This window comes from Dama dama, chromosome 14, assembly GCF_033118175.1.
Source record: "Dama dama isolate Ldn47 chromosome 14, ASM3311817v1, whole genome shotgun sequence".
Taxonomy (NCBI): Eukaryota; Metazoa; Chordata; class Mammalia; order Artiodactyla; family Cervidae; genus Dama; species Dama dama.
The window spans coordinates 61,080,212-61,099,968 of NC_083694.1; the positions used below are offsets into that span (position 1 = coordinate 61,080,212).

Sequence of the window (19,757 nt, forward strand, 5' to 3'; positions counted from 1 at the left end):
GAGCACTTCTTAGAAGTGTGTTTGGAACAAGATTTTAAGAGAAGTGGTGAGAAAAGGGAAAGTAAAGCAAATTATGCTTTGGGAAGCTATATCAGAAAAAGGGAGAATGGATCCTAACAAAAAAAAGATATTCATTGCGGTTTGGCTAAGCAGGCGCCTGGCTGGAATGGAAAAGGAATGTTGGGGAGTGGCAATTGGTTAAGTTACTGAAAACATAGATTCACAGACTTCCTCTCCACCTTTTGTCTGAATACTGTGCTAAACCCTAAGGGAAAACCAAAGAGGAGAGACAGTGTATGACCTGCAGGAACTGGTACTCTTGCTGATGCGACAGGGTGGCAGGAAGGTAGAGGAGGAATCTTGAAAGTCCGTAAGAGTGGCTTGGATTTTATGTGGTGTATGATGGAAGGCCTTTTGGAGACTCTCATGTATTATCCCACCTTTATCATCTGCTCTGGAAAGAAAGATCAAACTGAGCAGGTGACTGGTTTCAAAAATCAATTTTGGTAGCTATAGCTAATCAATTAGCAAAAGAACTTTTCTCCCGACAAACTATTTTGAACCACTTTAGATAAAAAAGGAAATGAGCTGCCTAAAATCTTCTGTCCATGGTTAACAATTAATGGAAAATCACTGGTTTGCTTTTGCAAGCAGCACTTAATGTCAGTAACTCAGGCTGTTTTCCAATTTTGCAGCAAACTTTTTATACCGAAACCAATTTAGGAAGCTATTTAGTCCATGGTCTTTTTCAGTGGAAAGATGATGTGGGTAGTGTATAATAATGACATTTTCTTATCCACATCAGAATATTAGCAAGTTACTAATGAGTCTGTTTTGATACTGTCACTTTCAAACTAAAGGAGAGAGATCAAGTTGCTTATGGAAAGATCTTGGATTATGTTAAAAATAGTGTAGCCTTGTAATAGTTGAAATAATAAATAATTCATGTTTTGCTTTGAGTGTGTCAGTTTATCTCCGTCTTGAATCAGACCTAAGAGAGAAAGTTTCCAGATTTCTTCTGCCTATCTAATAAAGTCCTCTGGTAGTAGTTTGGTCTCTTGACCAGTTGTCGAAATGCAAATTTTAGTTTTTCCCTTTCTTCTTCTTCTTTTCATCTGCTTCTTTGCTACTTGCAAACTGTCGTGTGATTTCTGCTCTCTTCACTGGCATGCCAATGGGAGACTTTCTGAGATCACCGGTTTCCTGGAATGATATTTGAGGCATATTTAAATGCCTTATGATATTCCTAGGTTTATGTGGACTTGGTCCTACATGGATTGGTGGTAGGTCTCTGTAAGGCACCAGCACGAATACGACAGGAACCCTGGGGTCTAGGGTCAGATTGGATTGCAGCTGTCCGCTTGGCACTTGAAAAGACTGCCTGGGAAAGACATTGTTTAAGGGGTAGCCCTCCAAAGCTGCGTGAGCTTTTATGTTCGGATTCTCTTTTGCCTGGAGAAGAACATCTGTGAAATATGGCTTCACCCCTGTTATGGCATTGATTTCATGTGCGTTGTGCCTGTCCGCCAGAGCTCTCCCGGTTAAAATGGGCTGGAAAACAGTCGCTCCCTGGACACCACTCACAAAGTTGCTGAGGAGAGAATGCCACATCCCACCACTTATCAGGCTCAAAGTGACCTGTGGCCATAAACTGGCCAGGCTCCGGAGAGCTTCGCGGTTCCACGCCGAGGCGGGAAATTCAGCCTCCGTGTGATAGAGCTGAGAAAAGTAAATACTAAGAGTGATGTCTGGATACTTTGCCAGGAAGTTATACATTTTGCTGATGCAGCAGTGGTTAGCTTCGTTGCAAGGGGAGTTACTGGAGTACAGAATAACATGCGTGATGCGGTCATTATTGTGTACGGTAGAGTCAAGGTAACCGTTCACCTCAAATAACATTGATTCCGGGTATCATTTCCAGTGCAGCTGCTGGCATGACCCTTTTGCCCCAGGCTTCCAGAAGAAGTTTTTAGCTCAAAGAACGTGAGGTGTTTCGTTGGAGGATATGTTGGCCCATAAGGGAATCCAAAAATCTGATAAAATTCTGTGTAGGGAACTCTTGCTTCTTCACCTGTCCGAATATGGTAAGGACAATTAGAGCAATCGAGAGAGAAACTCAGCCAGTAATAAGGTTTTACTATCGTTCCATGACTGGCCAGGTATTCCTCATATAAGGGCTCCATCGTTAGTTTTATTGTCCTCTAGCTGCAACCCTAAACAAGGAAGAGAAATGACATATAAAACCAGTGCAGGAAAAATGAAAGACAACGCTTTAATTTGCTGAGCCATACTTTTCTTTAGAGGAAGTAGCACAATAACCATAGTAGCATCTTTGACTCTAAAAGATAGTGATTCATTGTATATCAATAGTGAAAGGTCAAGATGCTAACCCTGAGAATTAGACAAATGCTGGGGGAGGAGACAGAAGAGAAAGAGAGAAGAACACCTTTACCTGTTTGATAGATTCTGAGGCAGAAAAACAAATGGGTTAACAGTGCAAGTTATAGAAACAGACTCAGTTCAGTTCAGTTCAGTCTCTCAGTCGTGTCTGACTCCTCGCGACCCCATGAATCGCAGCACGCCAGGCCTCCCTGTCCATCACCAACTCCCGGAGTTTACTCAAACTCATGTCCATTGAGTCGGTGATACCATCCAGCTATCTCGTCTTCTGTTGTCCCCTTCCCGTCCTGCCCCCAATCCCTCCCAGCATCAGGGGCTTTTCCAATGAGTCAACTCTTTGAGAAACAGACTGCCTTATTTCAAATCTGGGCTTTGCCAGTTACCAGCTTTGTTACTTTTGGCAAGTTACAGAACATCTGGGAGCCATAGCTGCTGCTGCTTTTTTTCCTTTTTTTGTGAAATGAGGATAAAAATAGAACCTGCCTTGCAAGATTATCTTGTGGATTGAATGATGGAATAAATAAAAAATGCTTTATTATGTGCCTGACACATATTAGGGACTCAATACATATTAGAGATGGCAAGAGTGTCAACATTTTAGGAATCAGTGAACTAAAATGGACTGGAATGGGTGAATTTCACTCAGATGACCATTATATCTACTACTGTGGGCAAGAATCCCTTAGAAGAAATGGAGTAGCCATCATAGTCAACAAAAGAGTCTGAAATACAGTATTTGGATGCAATCTCAAAAATGACAGAGTGATCTCTGTTTCCAAAGCAAACCATTCAATATCACGGTAATCCAAGTCTGTGCCCCTACCAGTAACGCTGAAGAAGCTGAAGTTGAACAATTCTATGAAGACCTACAAGACCTTTCAGAACTAACACCTGAAAAAGATGTCCTTTTCTTTTTTTTTTCATTTATTTTTATTAGTTGGAGGCTAATTACTTTACACTATTGTAGTGGTTTTTGTCATACATTGACATGAATCAGCCATGGATTTACATGTATTCCCCATCCTGATCCCCCCTCCCACCTGGAATGCAAAAATAGTAAGTCAAGAAACACCTGGCAAATTTGGCCTTGGAATACAGAATGAAGCAGGGCAAAGGCTCATAGAGTTTTGCCAAGAGAATGCACTGGTCATAGCAAACACCCTCTTCCAACAAAACAAGAGAAGACTCTACACATGGACATCACCAGATGGTCAACACCTAAATCAGATTGATTATATTCTTCACAGGCAAAGATGGAGAAGCTCTATACAGTCAGCAAAAACAAGACCAGGAGCTGACTGTGGCTCAGATCATGAACTCTTTATTGCCAAATTCAGACTTAAATTGAAGAAAGTAGGGAAAACCACTAGACCATTCAGGTATGACCTAAATCAAATCTCTTAACGATAATACAGTGGAAGTGAGAAATAGATTCAAGGGATTAGATCTGATAGAGTGCGTGATGAACTATGGACAGAGATTCGTAACATTGTACAGGAGACAGGGATCAAGACCATCGCCAAAAAAAGAAATGCAAAAAAGCAAAATGGCTGTCTGAGGAGGCCTTACAAATAGCTGTGAAAAGAAGAGAAGCAAAAAGCAAAGGAGAAAAGGAAAGATGTGCCCATTTGAATGCAGAGTTCCAAAGAATAGCAAGGAGAGATAAGAAAGCCTTCCTCAGTGATCAGTGCAAAGAAATAGAGAAAAAGAACAAAATGGAAAAGACTAGAGATGTCTTCAAGAAAATTAGAGATACCAAGGGAACATTTCATGCAAAGATGGGCTCAATAAAGAACAGAAATGGTATGGACCTAACAGAAGCAGAAGGTATTAAGAAGAGGTGGCAAGAATACACAGAAGGACTGTACAAAAAAGATCTTCACGACCCAGATAATGACAGTGGTGTGATCACTCACCTAGAGCCAGACATCCTGGAATGTGAAGTCAAGTGAGCCTTAGGAAGCATCACTATAAACAAAGCTAGTGGAGGTGATGACATTCCGGTTGAACTACTATTTCAAATCCTAAAAGATGATGCTGTGAGAGTGCTGCACTCAATATGCCAGCAAATTTGGAAAACTCAGCAGTGGCCACAGGACTGGAAAAGGTCAGTTTTCATTCCAACCCCAAAGAAAGGCAATGCCAAAGAATGTTCAAACTACCGCACAGTTGCACTCATCTCACACACTAGCAAAGTAATGCTCGAAATTCTCCAAACCAGGCTTCAACAATATGTTGAACTGTGCAACTATTTATTTTTATTTTTTGCAACTATTACATGTTTCTACAAAAGAAACTCTCCCAGTTTTGTTTATTATTAATATGCCCTTTGTCAGTTTAAGAAGTGAACATCAGTATCTCTTTATGGTTATATTTTGTACCTTTTCAATTCCTGGTGAAAAGGTAATACCTTTTTATATGCTTATTGATATGTAGTACTTATTCTTCTGTGAAAGATGTATGATTCTTTACCACTTTTTGTTTGAGGTTTTTCTAATGGATTTACAGTAACTCCTTATGTATCAAGAGCATTAGCTGTCATATTTCTTGTTAATATTTTACCTGCTTTATAGAGCCTTTTAATTATGCTGGTGGCATTTTTAATTGAACCAAATTTTACATTTTATGTGGTCTAATTAATGTTATGATTTTTTAAATTATTGTATTTAGAAAAGACTTCTGCATCAAAGAGGAATTTAAGTATTCCCCGTATTTTCTTCTACTCTGTATGGTTTTTACATTTACCACTTTGTCCAGGCGGCAAAATGGATAAAGCAGAAAATTTAAAAGGGACAAACTGACCATTGCAACAAAATTAATTTCTCACTTTTCAAAATTTAATTTACCACTTCAGAAGTATTTATTACAGCCTCTCCTATAGAAGCACTTTGATCCACTTCTGTCTTCTCAACCCAGGTCCCCTCAGTCATTGCTGTGTTTGATATGGCCTGATCTCCAGGCTGAAACCTGCAGAGGTCCTTTACTAATCCTTTCCTGGGCAGAAAACACTTTAGGAGCGTCAGTCCAGCTGTTAATGGGATGTGACTTTACTCATGTCACCATTAACCTAATGGCTGGTATCTCTGCACTGACTCTGGGCACTACATACGCATCAAATTCCAGATTTCTCCTGACCTCTGACACATCAACGTGGTCCACAGGATTGGCTGTTTGCCTCGGATGGCTCCTTAGTGCCATCTTGGTGCCATTTTCCTGCTCCAAGGCTTCTGTTACACCCTGCGTAGGTTTTCCCTGGGATCCTGACTCTCCTCCTGATTAACCCTTGGCAATGGACCGATCACCTAGAACCTGACAGCATCTCCTCCTTGACCCTCAGCATTGTTTTCTCCTTGGATCTGTGCCTCTCTCAGCCTTACACACGAGACTGGACCTCTCTGAATATCAAAACTTGCCGAAACCAAGCCCAAAGTCTCACTTTTGAATATTGTCTCCTGAGTGTGGTCTGCCGTTGGGTGGTACACCCAATATCCAGGTTATAACTCAAATTACAATGTCAACTCACCCACAGAAAATTTACAGATTGATTTGTCTAAAACATTATGGAAGCAGTACCAAGAGGCCCTTTTCTGCTCTTACTTTTTTGAGGGGGAAGGGAGTGTGAAGATAACTATATGTAATAGTCCCAGAATTACCCTTCTTGTAAGGAGAAGTCTTTGGGTTTTCAGGATAAAGGTGATATGGAAAGTCCTGATTGCTTTTCTAGGCATCCTTCCTTTGCATCCCTCCCCTAGGCTATCTTAGCCATGAATGATGCATCGTTACTGTCTTAAAGGGGATCTTGAGGACTACTGGCTTTTATAGGTAATGATGGGAGTTTTGGAGTTTCATTCTTGCTGATGGCTTTCAGGGCCGACCAACTGTGGCTCCCTATTGGCTGCTGCTCCTAAGTCGCTTCAGTCGTGTCCGACTCTGTGTGACCCCATAGACGGCAGCCCGCCAGGCTCCCCCGTCCCTGGGATTCTCCAGGCAAGAACACTGGAGTGGGTTGCCATTTCCTTCTCCAGTGCATGAAAGTGAAAAGTGGAAGTGAAGTCACTCAGTCGTGTCCGACTCTTAGTGATCCCACGGACTGCAGCCCACCAGGCTCCTCCGTCCATGGGATTCTCCAGGCAAGAGTGCTGGAGTGGGGTGCCATTGCCTTCTCCTAGCTATTGATATGTCTTCACTTTTTCAGGAGATCTTTAATCACCCTTATCTGAAGGGGAAGCAGGAAAGAATTCCCGCCCGCTTTGAACTCTTACAGAATTTCTGGTTTATATCAGCAATTTGCCACTGACCACAGACCGTCTTGTCGTGTTAACCTTTGGTATCTGGCCTTTCATTTTCCTCTAACCAGGTTGAGACCTGCCCTGTTTAGCCCCCGGGCTACCTCAGGAACCTTGAATGGTTCACGGGCCGGGTTGGCTAAGACTTGTTTCCCCACCATCCTGTGTCCCTACCACCCAGTTCTCTTCCTTCTGCTTTGTCCGCACTTGAGAAATAAATGCATGCCGCCCTCAGATGAGCAGATCTACTGGCGGTGGGGAGTGGAGAGCTGCAGAGCCCAGCTCCCGGTCTCCACTCCTTGTGAGTGGCCCCCTGGGCTATGGCTGTGGGAGGACCGCCTTCCTGAGTTTAACACCAGTTAGCCACACACGAGGACAGTCTGCTTTCTCGCCCCTCAGCCAGGCTTTAGTGAGTACTGGTAAGGCACAGTTTGCACCGGAGTAGTTGGAAAATGGAGTCTGCCCTTCCCAATCTGTGCGCAATCTGTTAGCAGCTAAAAACAAGTGTTAGCAGTTATAATTACCATCATTTTGTCTTCACGCTTGGATCACATTCCAGGTGTTCTAGGAGTTGGTCCATTTCCTCTCTTTCCCCCTTCAAGTCTTATGCCCTGTTTCAAGTAGCTGTTTCAGAGGGTAACTATGTTGTTAAGATTCACCTCCTGTGTCGGTTCAGAACTCTTTTTGTGGTTTGCGTCCCTTAGTTCCTTTGAACTTGGCTGTCCCGAGTTAGAAAGACCTTGCCGAGGTGTGGCTGCGTCTAAGAACACTGTTGAATTGGTGCCATGGTAACGTTTGCAAAGTAGCTACTGCTAGGATACGGCTCTGACACTTATTACTTTATTTGCATTTCAAACCACCTGTTCCGAAGATGAAAATATACATGAATGCATATTCCATTCTGGATAAAAGTGTAATATCTTACTGTTTAAGTGAACATGTTGGGTTTTTTTTTCCCTCTCTCTCTGGCTGTGAGAATCAAGTTCTGAGCTCAGAGCCTTTGTTCTGATCTAAAATAGGAGCCAGGCTTGGGATGTGGACAAGATCTGTTGGTTTCGTTACCTGTGGTGGTGCCAGGGCCCTTCCTTGGGAGGCTCTCCCTTCTGTGAGAGGGAGGCCCCTGTGAAGGGAGCAGAGACTTGACTTCCCCAAAGGGAGGCGCTTTCTACTAATAGCCCCGCAGCCCCTGGCGCGGGGAGGAGCTCTATACTTTTGTCAAACCTGGGTTACTACGTGCTAGCAGTTTCCCTTCTCTTACCCATTCCCTGGGATACTCTTGCTATTGATATGCTTGTGGTTGCCTCCAGTGTTAAGACAAGCTTTGCCCCCTGGATCAGCTGGAAGAGCATCTCTTCACTCTCCTTCCTTCCCCTCCACCCCCTCCATCTCCACACCGTCTCCTAGGACACTAGACGTGTTGACAGTAATGACTCATTGTGCTCACCCTCATTATTCCCACTCTCCTCTTCCGCAGCCCACTTGAAGGACTGTGTGGTGACCACTGTTATGTATTTCCATTCGTTGCCACCCAAAGTCCTTAAGCACGTATCACTTCAGCCACTCAGTCGTGTCTGACTCTTTGCGACCCCATGGACTGCAGCACGCCAGGCTTCCCTGTCCGTCAGCAACTCCTGGAGTTTGCTCAAACTCATGTCCGTTGAGTCGGTGATGCCATCCAACCGTCTCATCCTCAGTCGTTCCCTTCTTCTTCAGCTTTCCATCTTTCCCAGCATCAGGGTCTTTTCCTGTGAGTCAGTTCTTCATATCAGGTGACCGAAGCATGTATATTATGCTAAAATATATGTATTTCTTTTTTTTTTTAGTTCTACCACTTTATTGCTACCAACCCATCTCCCTCCACCCTCGTGCACACATGCTCAGTAACCCCATGGACTGCAGCCCGCCAGGCTCCTCTGTCCATGGACTTTTCCAGGCAAGAATACTGGAGTAGGTTGCCATTTCCTTCTCCAGGTAAAATATATGTATGTATACTACGCTAAAAATAACTAGCAGGGATGATGGAAGCACCCAGAAGGCTTCGTACAAGCAGCATCACCACTCAGGTCTGTTTTTCATGGTTAAGCTTCCAGTCTCTACAACGGCAGCAGTCCTTTCCCTTCTCCTCCTCTTGAGGGCTCCTTCTAGCTTGAATATTTTATGTTGATCTCTGTGCCGTTCATGGGCCTCAAGTGTGTTCATTCCCTCCTCAGCTGGCTAATTTTCAGTGAGATTTTCTTTTGTTGGTGCTTGTTCACTATATTGAGTCCCATTCCTTCCACATCATTGGCCACTGGTTTTGCCTTTCTCTCCCTACTTCTTGCCTCTATTTTCACCTCCTAACTCAATGAACTGGTCAATATAAAACCAGAAGTTGATCCTCTAGGTTTACCTTTTATTTGACCTCAGTAAGTGATATTCCATTTAAAAATATTACCTTAAAAATGAGCCTCTATCCACTGGTATATTTACCGATTGCATTTTAGGGTAATTTGAGAAATAGGCAATCCCAATTAGGCAGGCAGTTTTTAAGACAGCTCTAGTGAGGTGTAGCTGACAAATAAGATTGTGTATATTTAGTATATATAACTTGATCTTTTGATGTTCTTGTACATTGTGAAATAATCATAGCAATAAAGCATATTAACATATCGGTCATCTCACATGTGTAAGAGATTGTGCAGTGATTGTCTTTCTGTATTTGGTTCATTTCTTTTAACATAATGCCCTCCAGATTCATCCATGTTGTTGCAGATGGCAGCGTTTCCTTTTTAAAGGCTGAATAATATTCCATTGCATATATATACCACATTCTTTAACCATTCATTTGTCGATGGACAGTTAGGTTATTTCCATATCATCACTGTTGTGAATAATTCTGCAATGAATATAAGGGAGTACAGATATCTCTTTGAAATCCTGATTCCAATACTTTTGGATAAATATCCAGAGGTGGGATTGCTGGATCATATAGTAGTTCTATTTTTAATTTTTTGAGGAACCACTGTACTGCCTTCTTATAGTGGCTGTATCAGATTACATTCCCATCAACAGTAGATGATGTTTCTCTTTTCCCCATTTTCAACAACACTTGTTATCTTTTGCCCTTTAGATAATGCCATCCTAACAGGTGTGAGGTGATATCTCACTGTGGTTTTGATTTGCATTTCCATGATGATGAATAATGTTTGAGCACCTTTTCCTACATGTGTTGATCATTTGTATGTCTTTTGAGAAATGTCTCTTCAGGTCTTTTGCCCCCCCTCCCTCCTTGTTTTAAGTCAGAATGTTTTGTTTTTGTTTTTGCTGTCAAGTTGTATGAGTTCCTTATACATTTTGGACATTAATCCCTTATCAGATACGTTGTTTGCAAATATTTCTTGCCGTCCTGTAGGTTGTTTTTTCATCCTGAGTTTCTTTTGTTGTGCAGCAGCTTTTTTAGGTTGATACAGGTCCACTTGTCTATTTGTATTTTTGATGCCTGCATTTTTGGTGTCACATACAGAAAATTATAGCCAAGATTAATGTCAAGAAGCTTTCCCCCTATGTTTTCTTCTAGTAGTTTTACAGTTTAAGCTTTCACATGTAAGTCTTTAATCCATTGTGAGTTGATTTTTGTTAATACTATAAGTATCCAATTTTGTTCTTTTGCATGAGTCACCATTTTTTAGTTACAGTTTTTAAAATACCTGTTTGGAAAACTCTAAAGGAGATTGACTTTGCAAAACTTCATTTAGATTGCACAGAATGACTTTTAAAACCAAATTTAATCACAGAGAAACAAAAACCTTGATCATAGGGTTTCTGCTCACAATTATTATTGCTGAGTTGAGATTTACAGGAGGGAAGGAAGGTTGTAGAAACATCTAGATTCCCAGATAGACTTCTTTTGTCTGTCTTTGTTAACTTGCCATGTTTCATCTTTAGTCGGATGAGTTATGCGATATATTATCTATATGAAGTAATATGAAATTATGATGAAAACGCTTACAGAGGCCGAATTCTTCTACATTGATATATGTAATAATATACTTTTACTTAGTTTAGTTGTAAACAAAGATTTGTTTCTAACCTGTATCCTGGCATCCCAGTTTGGGATGTATCCAAGATGGCTTATGTATTGCTAGCTGCTGCTTATAAGGTGACATTTTTTCTTTGGATGGCAAGAAGTAAAGTAATCTCTATTTTATTGCTAAAATATTTTACTTTTATTTGAATGTACTGTGCCCAATTAATTCATTGCTTTCATTGCAGTTTGGTTGACACTGAATAATAATGCCCACATTCATATAGCAGTAACAGACTCCTTAAAACTACTTAAAAAAGAAACTGAAGAAAAAAAGCATGAAATAAGTAAGAGCAGAGTATTCAGTAGATTTAATGAAGTTCACTATAGAATTAGATGGGATGAGAGAAATGTTAGGGTTGAGAGGAGAGGGATATATATATATATGTATGTATGTATATATATCACATATATATATTTGTATATATTTATACATACACATATATGGGTTTCCCTGGTGGCTCAGATGGTAAAGAACCTGCCTGCAATGCAGGAGACCCTGGTTCAATCCCTGGGTTGGGAAGATACCCTGGAGAAGGGAATGGCAACCCACTCCAGTATTCTTGCCTGGCGAAATCCATGGACAGAGGAGCCTGGCAGGCTGTAGTCCACGGGGTCACAAAGAACTGGACTGGACTGAGCTATATATATATATGTATATGGCTTCTCAGGTGGCGCTAGTTGTAAAGAACCCGCCTGCCAGTGCAGGAGACAGAGAGACATGGGTTTGGTCCCTGGGTCAGGAAAATCCCCTGGAGGAGGGCATGGCAACCCTCTGCAGTACTCTTGCCTGGAGAATCGCACAGATGGAGGAGCCTGGTGGGCTGAGCTACGGTCCATAGAGTCGCAAAGAGTTGGATATGACAAAAGCGGCTTAGCACACTGGCACATACATACACGTACAGCAAAGGCTGAATCTTCTCGTTTGGGGTCATAAGAAGAATGGCCACAGGGTGGCAGCACAGTCTTAAGAGCAGGAAACTTTCTGTTGGCCCCACGGTTAGTTAGCTAAAACCATACTGTGTGTGTGCGCGTGTCCCAACAATTTCCCGCCCCGCCCCCCCCAACCTCGTTGAAGACTTTTAATTTTATATTGGCGTATAGTTGATTAATAATGTGTTAGTTTCAGCCGTACAGCTTAGTGCGTGCGCGCATGCGCCTAGTGTCTGACTGCGACTCCATGGACTGTCTCCACTGTCTATGGGATTTTCCAGGCAAGAATACTGGAGTGGGTTGCCGTTTCCTGCTCCAGGGGTCTGCATCTCCTCCATTGCAGGAGGATTCTTTATCTCTGAGCCACTGGGGAAGCCCATATGCTATATACAGTAGGTCCTTGTAAAAACACACTTTTTTTCTCAGAATTCCTCCATGTTGCTTTCCCCATTATCCTAGATAAACGTCAACAAACGTTCAGAATCAAAGGTCACTCCTAAAACTTAAACTGAGGAAAACTGCAGGATGAAGCACTATCTTTACTCCTAGAGTCTGTAAGCTATTTTTGCCTAAGCTTTTGATGTCATATCCCAGATATTACTGCCAAGAATAATGTCATGAAGCTTTTCCTTCTAGAGATTTTATAGTTTCAGGCGTTAAATTTAAGCATTATACTGGAGTGGGTAGCCTTTCCCTTCAGGCATTATACTGGAGTGGGTAGCCTTTCCCTTCTCCAGGGGATCTTCCCAACCCAGAGGTTGAGCCCAGGTCTCCTGCATTGCAGGTGGATTCTTTACCAGCTGAGCCACAAGGGAGGCCAAGGAATTACTGGAGTGGGTAGTCTATCCCTTCTCCAGGAGATCTTCCCAATCCAGGTGGATTTTTTACCAACTGAGCTATCAGTTGGTAAATAAATAAAGCCCCTTTATTTATAGAGTCTATACAGAGGCTCTGAAAAAGGTTTCAAACTATCTGTGAGGAAGGTCCAACTTAAGTTACCAAATCATCATACACTAATAATTTTGTAAAATTTGATGAAAATTATTGTATTAAAAATGAACAAAAACATTGAAATCAGAAGATTATTTTAAAAATAGGTAGTTCAACATATATAACCAGATCAACATATGCAAATTTTAAAATTATGTTTTAATAATTATAAACAGAACACTTGTCTCTTTTTGCTATTTTTGCCTGAGCTTGTGATGTCATATCCAATAAATTATTGCCAAGACTAATGTCATAAAGCTTTTCCTTCTAGAGATTTTATAGTTTCAGGCTTTAAATTTAAGTCTTTATAATCTATTTGGAGAAGGAAATGGCAACCCACTCCAGTATTCTTGCCTTGATAATCCCATGGATGGAGGAGCCTGGTAGGCTACGGTCCATGGGGTCGCAAAGAGTCAGACACGACTGAGCAACTTGACTTCACTTCACTTCTTCAGTCTCTTTTGAAGGTTTTGTATGTGTGTATGTGTATGGTTTAAGGGTCCAATTTCATTCTTTTGCTTGTAGATATCCAGTTTTCCTAACATTATTTGTTGAAGAGATTATCTCCTCCCCATTGTAAAATCTTGGGCATCCTTGTCAAAGATCACTTTTTTATTGGCCACGCCATGTGGCATGTGGAATCTTAGTTCCCTGATCAGGGATTGAACCTGTCCCCCTTTGAACTGGGAGTGCAAGTCTTAACCCCTAGACCACCAGGGAAGTCCCCAGGATCATTTGACTGTGTTTGTGTGATTTGTTTATGGGCTTTCTAGTCTGTTTACACATAGTTGGTCTATGTGTCTATGTAAATATAAACAGAACAGTCATCACACAGAAGAAAAGGAAAAAAAGAGTTACCAAAACTACATGTGTTGTTTATTGAAAGTATATGTATAGATGATTAATGTATATAGATGGTTAATATAGAGAATTGCTATTACTGTATCCTACAATTGTATTAAAACATTTATGAAGGATATAGTGAATCTCTATATTCAATGTCTTATACATGTCCATTTTATTTCCACTATGTATATCCATTTAAAAGGTTTTCACTGTGACCAACTTGCTTCTTGCTTGTTACTTTATCCCATCTAGGTTGAACAGCTTGCTCAAATTCAATGTTTGTTTTAATAGGAATGCTAATAGGAATAAAGGAAGAGGTTTTAAAGCAGTTTCACCACCTGAAGATACTCACTTTGTAAAAACATTTATGTACTAATTTTATTTTTGGCTGTGCTGGGTCTTCATTGCTGGGTGGGCTCCTCCCTAGTTGGGCGAGTGGGGGCTGCTCTCTAGTTGCGGTGTGTGAACTTCTCATCGTGGTGGCTTCTCCTGCTGTGGACCGTGGTTCTGGGGCATGTGGGCTTCAGTAGCTGTGGCACGTGGGCCCAGTAGTCGCGCCCTCTGGGCTTTGGAGCATGGGCTCAGCAGTTTCGATGCATGGGCTTCGTTGATCCGCGGCCTGTGGGATCTTTCTGGACCGGGATTGAACCCACGTCCCTTGCATTGGCAGGTGGATTCTTTCCCACTGAGCCTCCAGTGAAGCTCTAAAGATACTCATCTTGAATGCTTTTTAAAAACAAAGCAAGTGATGTAATATTTTAAAAATTCATTTTCAATGCTTCATCAGTGGCCAGTTCCAACAATTTACCCTGTAAAAGTGAAAAGTGAAAGTGTTATTTGCTCAGTCATGTCTGACGATTTACAGCCCCAGGGACTGTAGCCTGTCAGGCTCCTCTGTCCATGGGATTTCCCAGGCAGGAATACTGGGGTGGGTTGCCATTTCCTCCTCCAGGAGGTCTTCTTGACCCAGGGATCAAACCTTGGGTCTCCTCCATGGCAGGCAGATTCTTTACCGTCCGAGCCACCAGGGAAGCCCTGTAAAATAATATTAAATTTAAACTACCTTTCAACGAATGGTTTCTGGTTCCATGAATTTCCTATGCATGGATCTTGATGGAGTATAAAAATTTTAAGCATTCTATCAGTTCTGTCAGGTGTTTGGTAATCACTCTGAGCAGATGAGCAATATAAAAATCATTACCTTCTGTATGGATAATAGTTGTTAAATTATGAAACATGACATAATCTGTGAAAACTGTCCTTTTATGCTTCTAATGTTTATTTTGACTTTTCAGTCATCTACTCCTGGAAAATATGGTGCATTTCTTCCTTGTCTGGAAATATTAAGATTATTAACTTGACAAATATATTTCAGAAAAATAGGCAAGTCTGGCTGTCTAATACATATCTTTACAATATTGAGCCCAAACATGTTTTTTTTCTATTAGTAACTCTGAGTTTCTTCAATGTGCAGACATTCTCTACAGAATTTTTTTCCTGGATAACCAGTGTACCTAGTATACCATTACAGTTGTTTGTGATCAGCTTCCATATTATCACATAAAGAGAATACTCTCAAATGAAATGCATTAGCTTTTATGTAATTTATAATTTTTATTATGTCACTAAACACATTGTTGAGTTTGGCTGACTTTTCATAGTAAGATTTTCTTTTTTTTTTGCAGTGCAATTTTTTTTTAAATTTTACTGGTGGATAATTTCTTTACAGTGCTACGGTGGTCTCTGCCATACATCAACTTGAATTGGTTATAATTATATATATATATCCCCTCCCTCTTGAACCACCTTCCCACCCGTATCCCACCTGCTTAAGTTATAGAGTGCCAGGCTGGGCTCCCTGTGTTATACGGCAGCTTCCCACTAGTTATCTATTTCAGAGTGTTTAACTGATGCTTAAAATAACATAGCTAATAATCGGTAAATCTGGGATTTGAGTACTCTAAAATTCTTCTCTTAATACCACAGTCTCTCCATCATATCCTACTTTTTAGAGCAAAAAGAAAATAATCTCAATTTAATGACCTAGCCTTAAGATAGGGAAAAATCATATTTCAAAAGTGAGACAATGATAAAGTCAACAAAGAGAAGAAAGTGTAGGAAGAGCATGTCATGAGAAAATGATAAGTATGTGTGGGAAAACAGCTGAAAACGTTTTTGGCAAGAGGAAAGAAATTTTAAAAATCAGCTTTATTGAGGTGTAATTTACATATAATGCACCCATATGAAGTGTACAGTTTTATGAGTTTTGACAAATGTATGTACTCATGTTACCATCATCACACTAAAAATGGAGAATATTTCCATCAGTCCCAAATTTCCCCCATGTCCCTCCCTTCCCCATCAACTACCCTCCTGCATGGCTCTAGGGAAGTATCATTTCTTTGCCATTACTATAGACGAGATTCGTTTTTTCCAAAGTTTCACATAAATGGACTCATGAAGCATGAACTCTGGGCCTTTTGCTTATTCCTTAGCATGATGTTTTTGAGACTCACCCTCATGATTATGTATTTCAGCAGTTTGTTCCTTTTTAATACCAAGTAATATTCCATTGTATAGACATACTATATAATTCATTTATCTGTTGATGAACATTTGTATTGTTTCTAGTTTTGGATGATTATGAAAAAAGTTTCTATGAACATACATGTCCAAGTGTTCGTGTGGACATGTGCTTCCTTCTTTTGGACAGATACTTAAAAAGTGGAATTGCCAGGTTGTATGACAAATGCATCTCAAATTTCTAAGAACTGCCAAACTGTTTTCCAGAGTGGTTTGTTATCTGATATTCCCACTGGCAACAAATGAGCATTCCAGTTATGCCGCATGCTTGCCAACACTGGATATTGTCAGTGAAAGGAAATGTTTAACATTATCAGTTTAGAAAGACAAGTTCCTTTTTTAAAAAAAATTTGTTTATTTGGCTGTGTAAGGTCTTAGTGGTGGCACACAGGATCTCTGTTGCATCGTGTGGAGCCTCTTATTGCGCCACATGGATCCTCTAGAAGTGGCACACAAGCTCCAGAGTGTGTCGGCTCAATAGTTGCAGCGCGCGTGCTTAGCTGCTCCACAGCACATGGGATATTAGTTCCCCGACCAGGGATTGAACCTGAGTCCCCTGCGCTGCAAGGAGGATTCTTAACCACTGGACTACCAGGGAAGTCCCGTAGAAAAACGAGTTTCTTTTAAGCTTGTCATTTGACGAGAAGGGAATGAATAGCGAATAAGATTCTGTAGTACTTCTGTTACTTGATTTGGATAGTTAATGACCAGTGAATTTCCAAGGGCACCATAATATCAAGAAATGTGATACTTATCGCTGCTTTCATCTGCTGCTGTCCCGGTCCCTTCCAAATGAAGTCACTGATAGTGCTGCGCTCAGTTCAGTCTTCTCCTTCAGTTAGGAATGAGTATGTGGCAGCTGAGAAAAAGTACTCTGATCTTAGGCTCAGGAGAGGATAAGGTGAGCTCTGAAAATGCTCCAAGCAGTTACTGTTGAGAAGCCTATTGAGTCTAATTGTTGTTTCATTATCGATATATTTTTTGTCTTTATAATATTGTTTTGATTGTTGTATAAGTTTAGGTATATAGCATTGTAACTTGACATCTATATAGACACTATGAAATGATCACTATCACAAGTCTATTTACTATCCATTACCATTCACAGTTGATATCTTTCACCCATTTCTTCCACCCCCCAAGCTCCTTCCCCTCTGGTAACCACTAATCTGATCTTGTATCTATGAGTTTGTTTTTATTTTATTTTGTTTGTTCATTTGTTTTGGTTTTTTGGGTTTCACATAGAATTGAAATCATATTTGACTTATTTCACTTAGTATAATACCTTCAAGGTCCATTCATGTCACAAGTGGCAGAATTTCATTCTTTTTTATGGCTGAGTCATATTCTAATGTGTATATATGCTACATCTTCTTTATCCATTTATTCATTGATAGATATTCAGGTTGTTCCCATATCCTGGCTATTGTATATAAATCTGCACTGAACATAGGGGTGCATATACCTTTTTAAGTTAGTTTTTTTTTGTGGCCTTTAGATATAGATACCCAGAATGGAATAGCTGAGTTATACAATAGTTCTAGTTCTTTGAGGGACCTGCATACTGTTTTCCATAGTGGCTTCACCAATTTATAGTCCCACCAATACTGTAGGCTTCCCTTTTCTCCATATTCTCTCCAACACTCGCTATTCTTTGTCTTTTCAATAATGACCATTCTAACAGGTGTGAGACAATGTCTCATTGTGGCTTTGATTTGCTCTTTATAGGTAATTTATGTTTTCTCTGATAACTTTTGAAACACTTTCTTTGCCTTTCATATTTTATAGTTTCCAGTGTGATGCATTTAAGGTATAGATTTAGTTTTACATATCCTGCTTGAAACTCAAATTTGCTAATTTTCGCTTCCCATTAATTCTGGAAAATAGCCGTAATTTCATAGAAAATTTAATACATACTTTATTTGGAAATAGTTTCAAACTTAGAAAAAAGTTGCATAACTAAAGATAGTAACAAGGAACTATCCTAGACCTTTTATCCAGATTCACCTGTTGTTAATGTTTACATCATTTGCTTTGTCACTGTGCTCCTTGATATTGCCTTTGTTATCTCTCTCCATCTCTGTCTCTGTATTTTTTGAAGTATTTTAGGTTATTCATTATTTTTTAAAATATTCCTCTCTTCCATTTTCTCTTTTTTTGGAACATAAATTAAGAACATGCTGATCTTATTTATCTGCATGATTCAGTTTGTCTATTGTGATTCCAATTATTCATCTTTTAGTGCCACACTTTAGGTATTTTCTCCAGAACAATCTCCTAGATCTCCCCTTTTCTCTTTGTTGTTATTGTTTAGTCACTCTGTCATGGCTGACTCTTATTTTAATCCCACGGACTGTAGCCCACCAGGCTCCTCTGTCTACAGGATTTTCCAGGTTTAATGCTGTAGTGGGTTGCCATTTCCTTCTCCAGGAGATCTTCCTGACTCAGGAATCAACCCACAGATCCTGCACTGCAGGCAGATTCTTTCCCACTGAGCCACCAGGGAAGCCCTCCACTTTTCTCTACAGATCTGTTAATCTGCCGTTTAACTCACTTGTTGAGTTTCTAAAATCAATGAATGTATCCTTTCTAGAATTTTATTTTTTCCTTGTATTCTCCTCCATTTTATATTTTTGGATTTTTCATCTTTAATTATTTTAATATTATATAGTCTATAACAAATAATTCTGTTATCTTTGAAGTTCTTGGGGAGTTAATTCTGTTTTTTGTTATTTCTGCCTGTTCTTGGTGGATAGTTCCTTTGGGTGTTGCCAAATTTTGTTTTCTCAATCATGCTTGGTGGGGATCTTGTGTGGCCCATGTTGAAGCTATATCTCTCCAGAACAGTGGTTCCCAATCTTTGCTACTCACTGGGATCACCAAGTGAGCCTTTAAAACTAGGATGGCAGGTTGAACCCCAGTCCAGTGAATGCAGATTCTCTGAATGTGAGGCATCAGTGTTTTTAAAGCTCTACAATCAAGGTTGAGAACCATTGCTTCGGAGAGTGTTTACCTTCCATTTTTACAGGAACTATAAATGTGTTTCCCAACCTTGACCACTTTAATTTCTCAGCTCTGGGTTCCTGAACACATAGGTAGAATAATTTTTTTTAACGGTAGAAAGACATTTCAAATAAAGAATATCAGCATACCAATTTGATTCTTTTTGTTTTGTTTTCTAATTTCATTGAAAAATAACTGACAAATGTATATATTTGAAGTGTAAAAGGTGATGATTTCAATTATGTGTACATTGCAGAACAATTATATGAGATCAAGCTAATTAATATATCCATTGCTTCATGTATTAATTCTTTATTTCTTATGGTGAGAATGCTTAAGATCTGCTCCCAGCACCTTTCAAGCATACAAGTATACAATAGCATATTATTAACTATAATTACCTTGCTGTACACTATTAGATCCTTAATACTTATCTAATAACTGAAAGTTTGGCCCTCTGACCTGCATCTTCCCATTTGCTTCTCCTCCTAACTTGGTAATGTAACAGAGTAGGACAAGCACAGCCCTTAGCAGTCAGCCACTGTGGTGCCTCCTTAGTCCAGCACCCTGTTACTAGGCAACAAGTCTTGCTCAGCCATTGGTCAGTGCCTCAGTGGTCCCTGCCCACAAGTAACTGTCAATGAGGGACCAGT

General features: G+C 40.2%; 2 protein-coding genes across 4 annotated transcripts in view; one reads left to right on the forward strand and one right to left on the reverse strand.

Moving 5' to 3' along the window:
* Positions 1–19,757, forward strand: part of RGL1 (ral guanine nucleotide dissociation stimulator like 1) — a 270,331-nt gene that overhangs the window by 11,267 nt on the left and 239,307 nt on the right. The gene's annotated exons all lie outside the window — the stretch shown is intronic.
* On the reverse strand, positions 1,028–2,240 carry APOBEC4 (apolipoprotein B mRNA editing enzyme catalytic polypeptide like 4). The gene is given in 2 exon segments (XM_061161269.1): positions 1,028–1,913; positions 1,916–2,240. Coding segments are annotated over 2 exon segments (1,098 nt in total). The 5' UTR covers positions 2,184–2,240; the 3' UTR covers positions 1,028–1,083.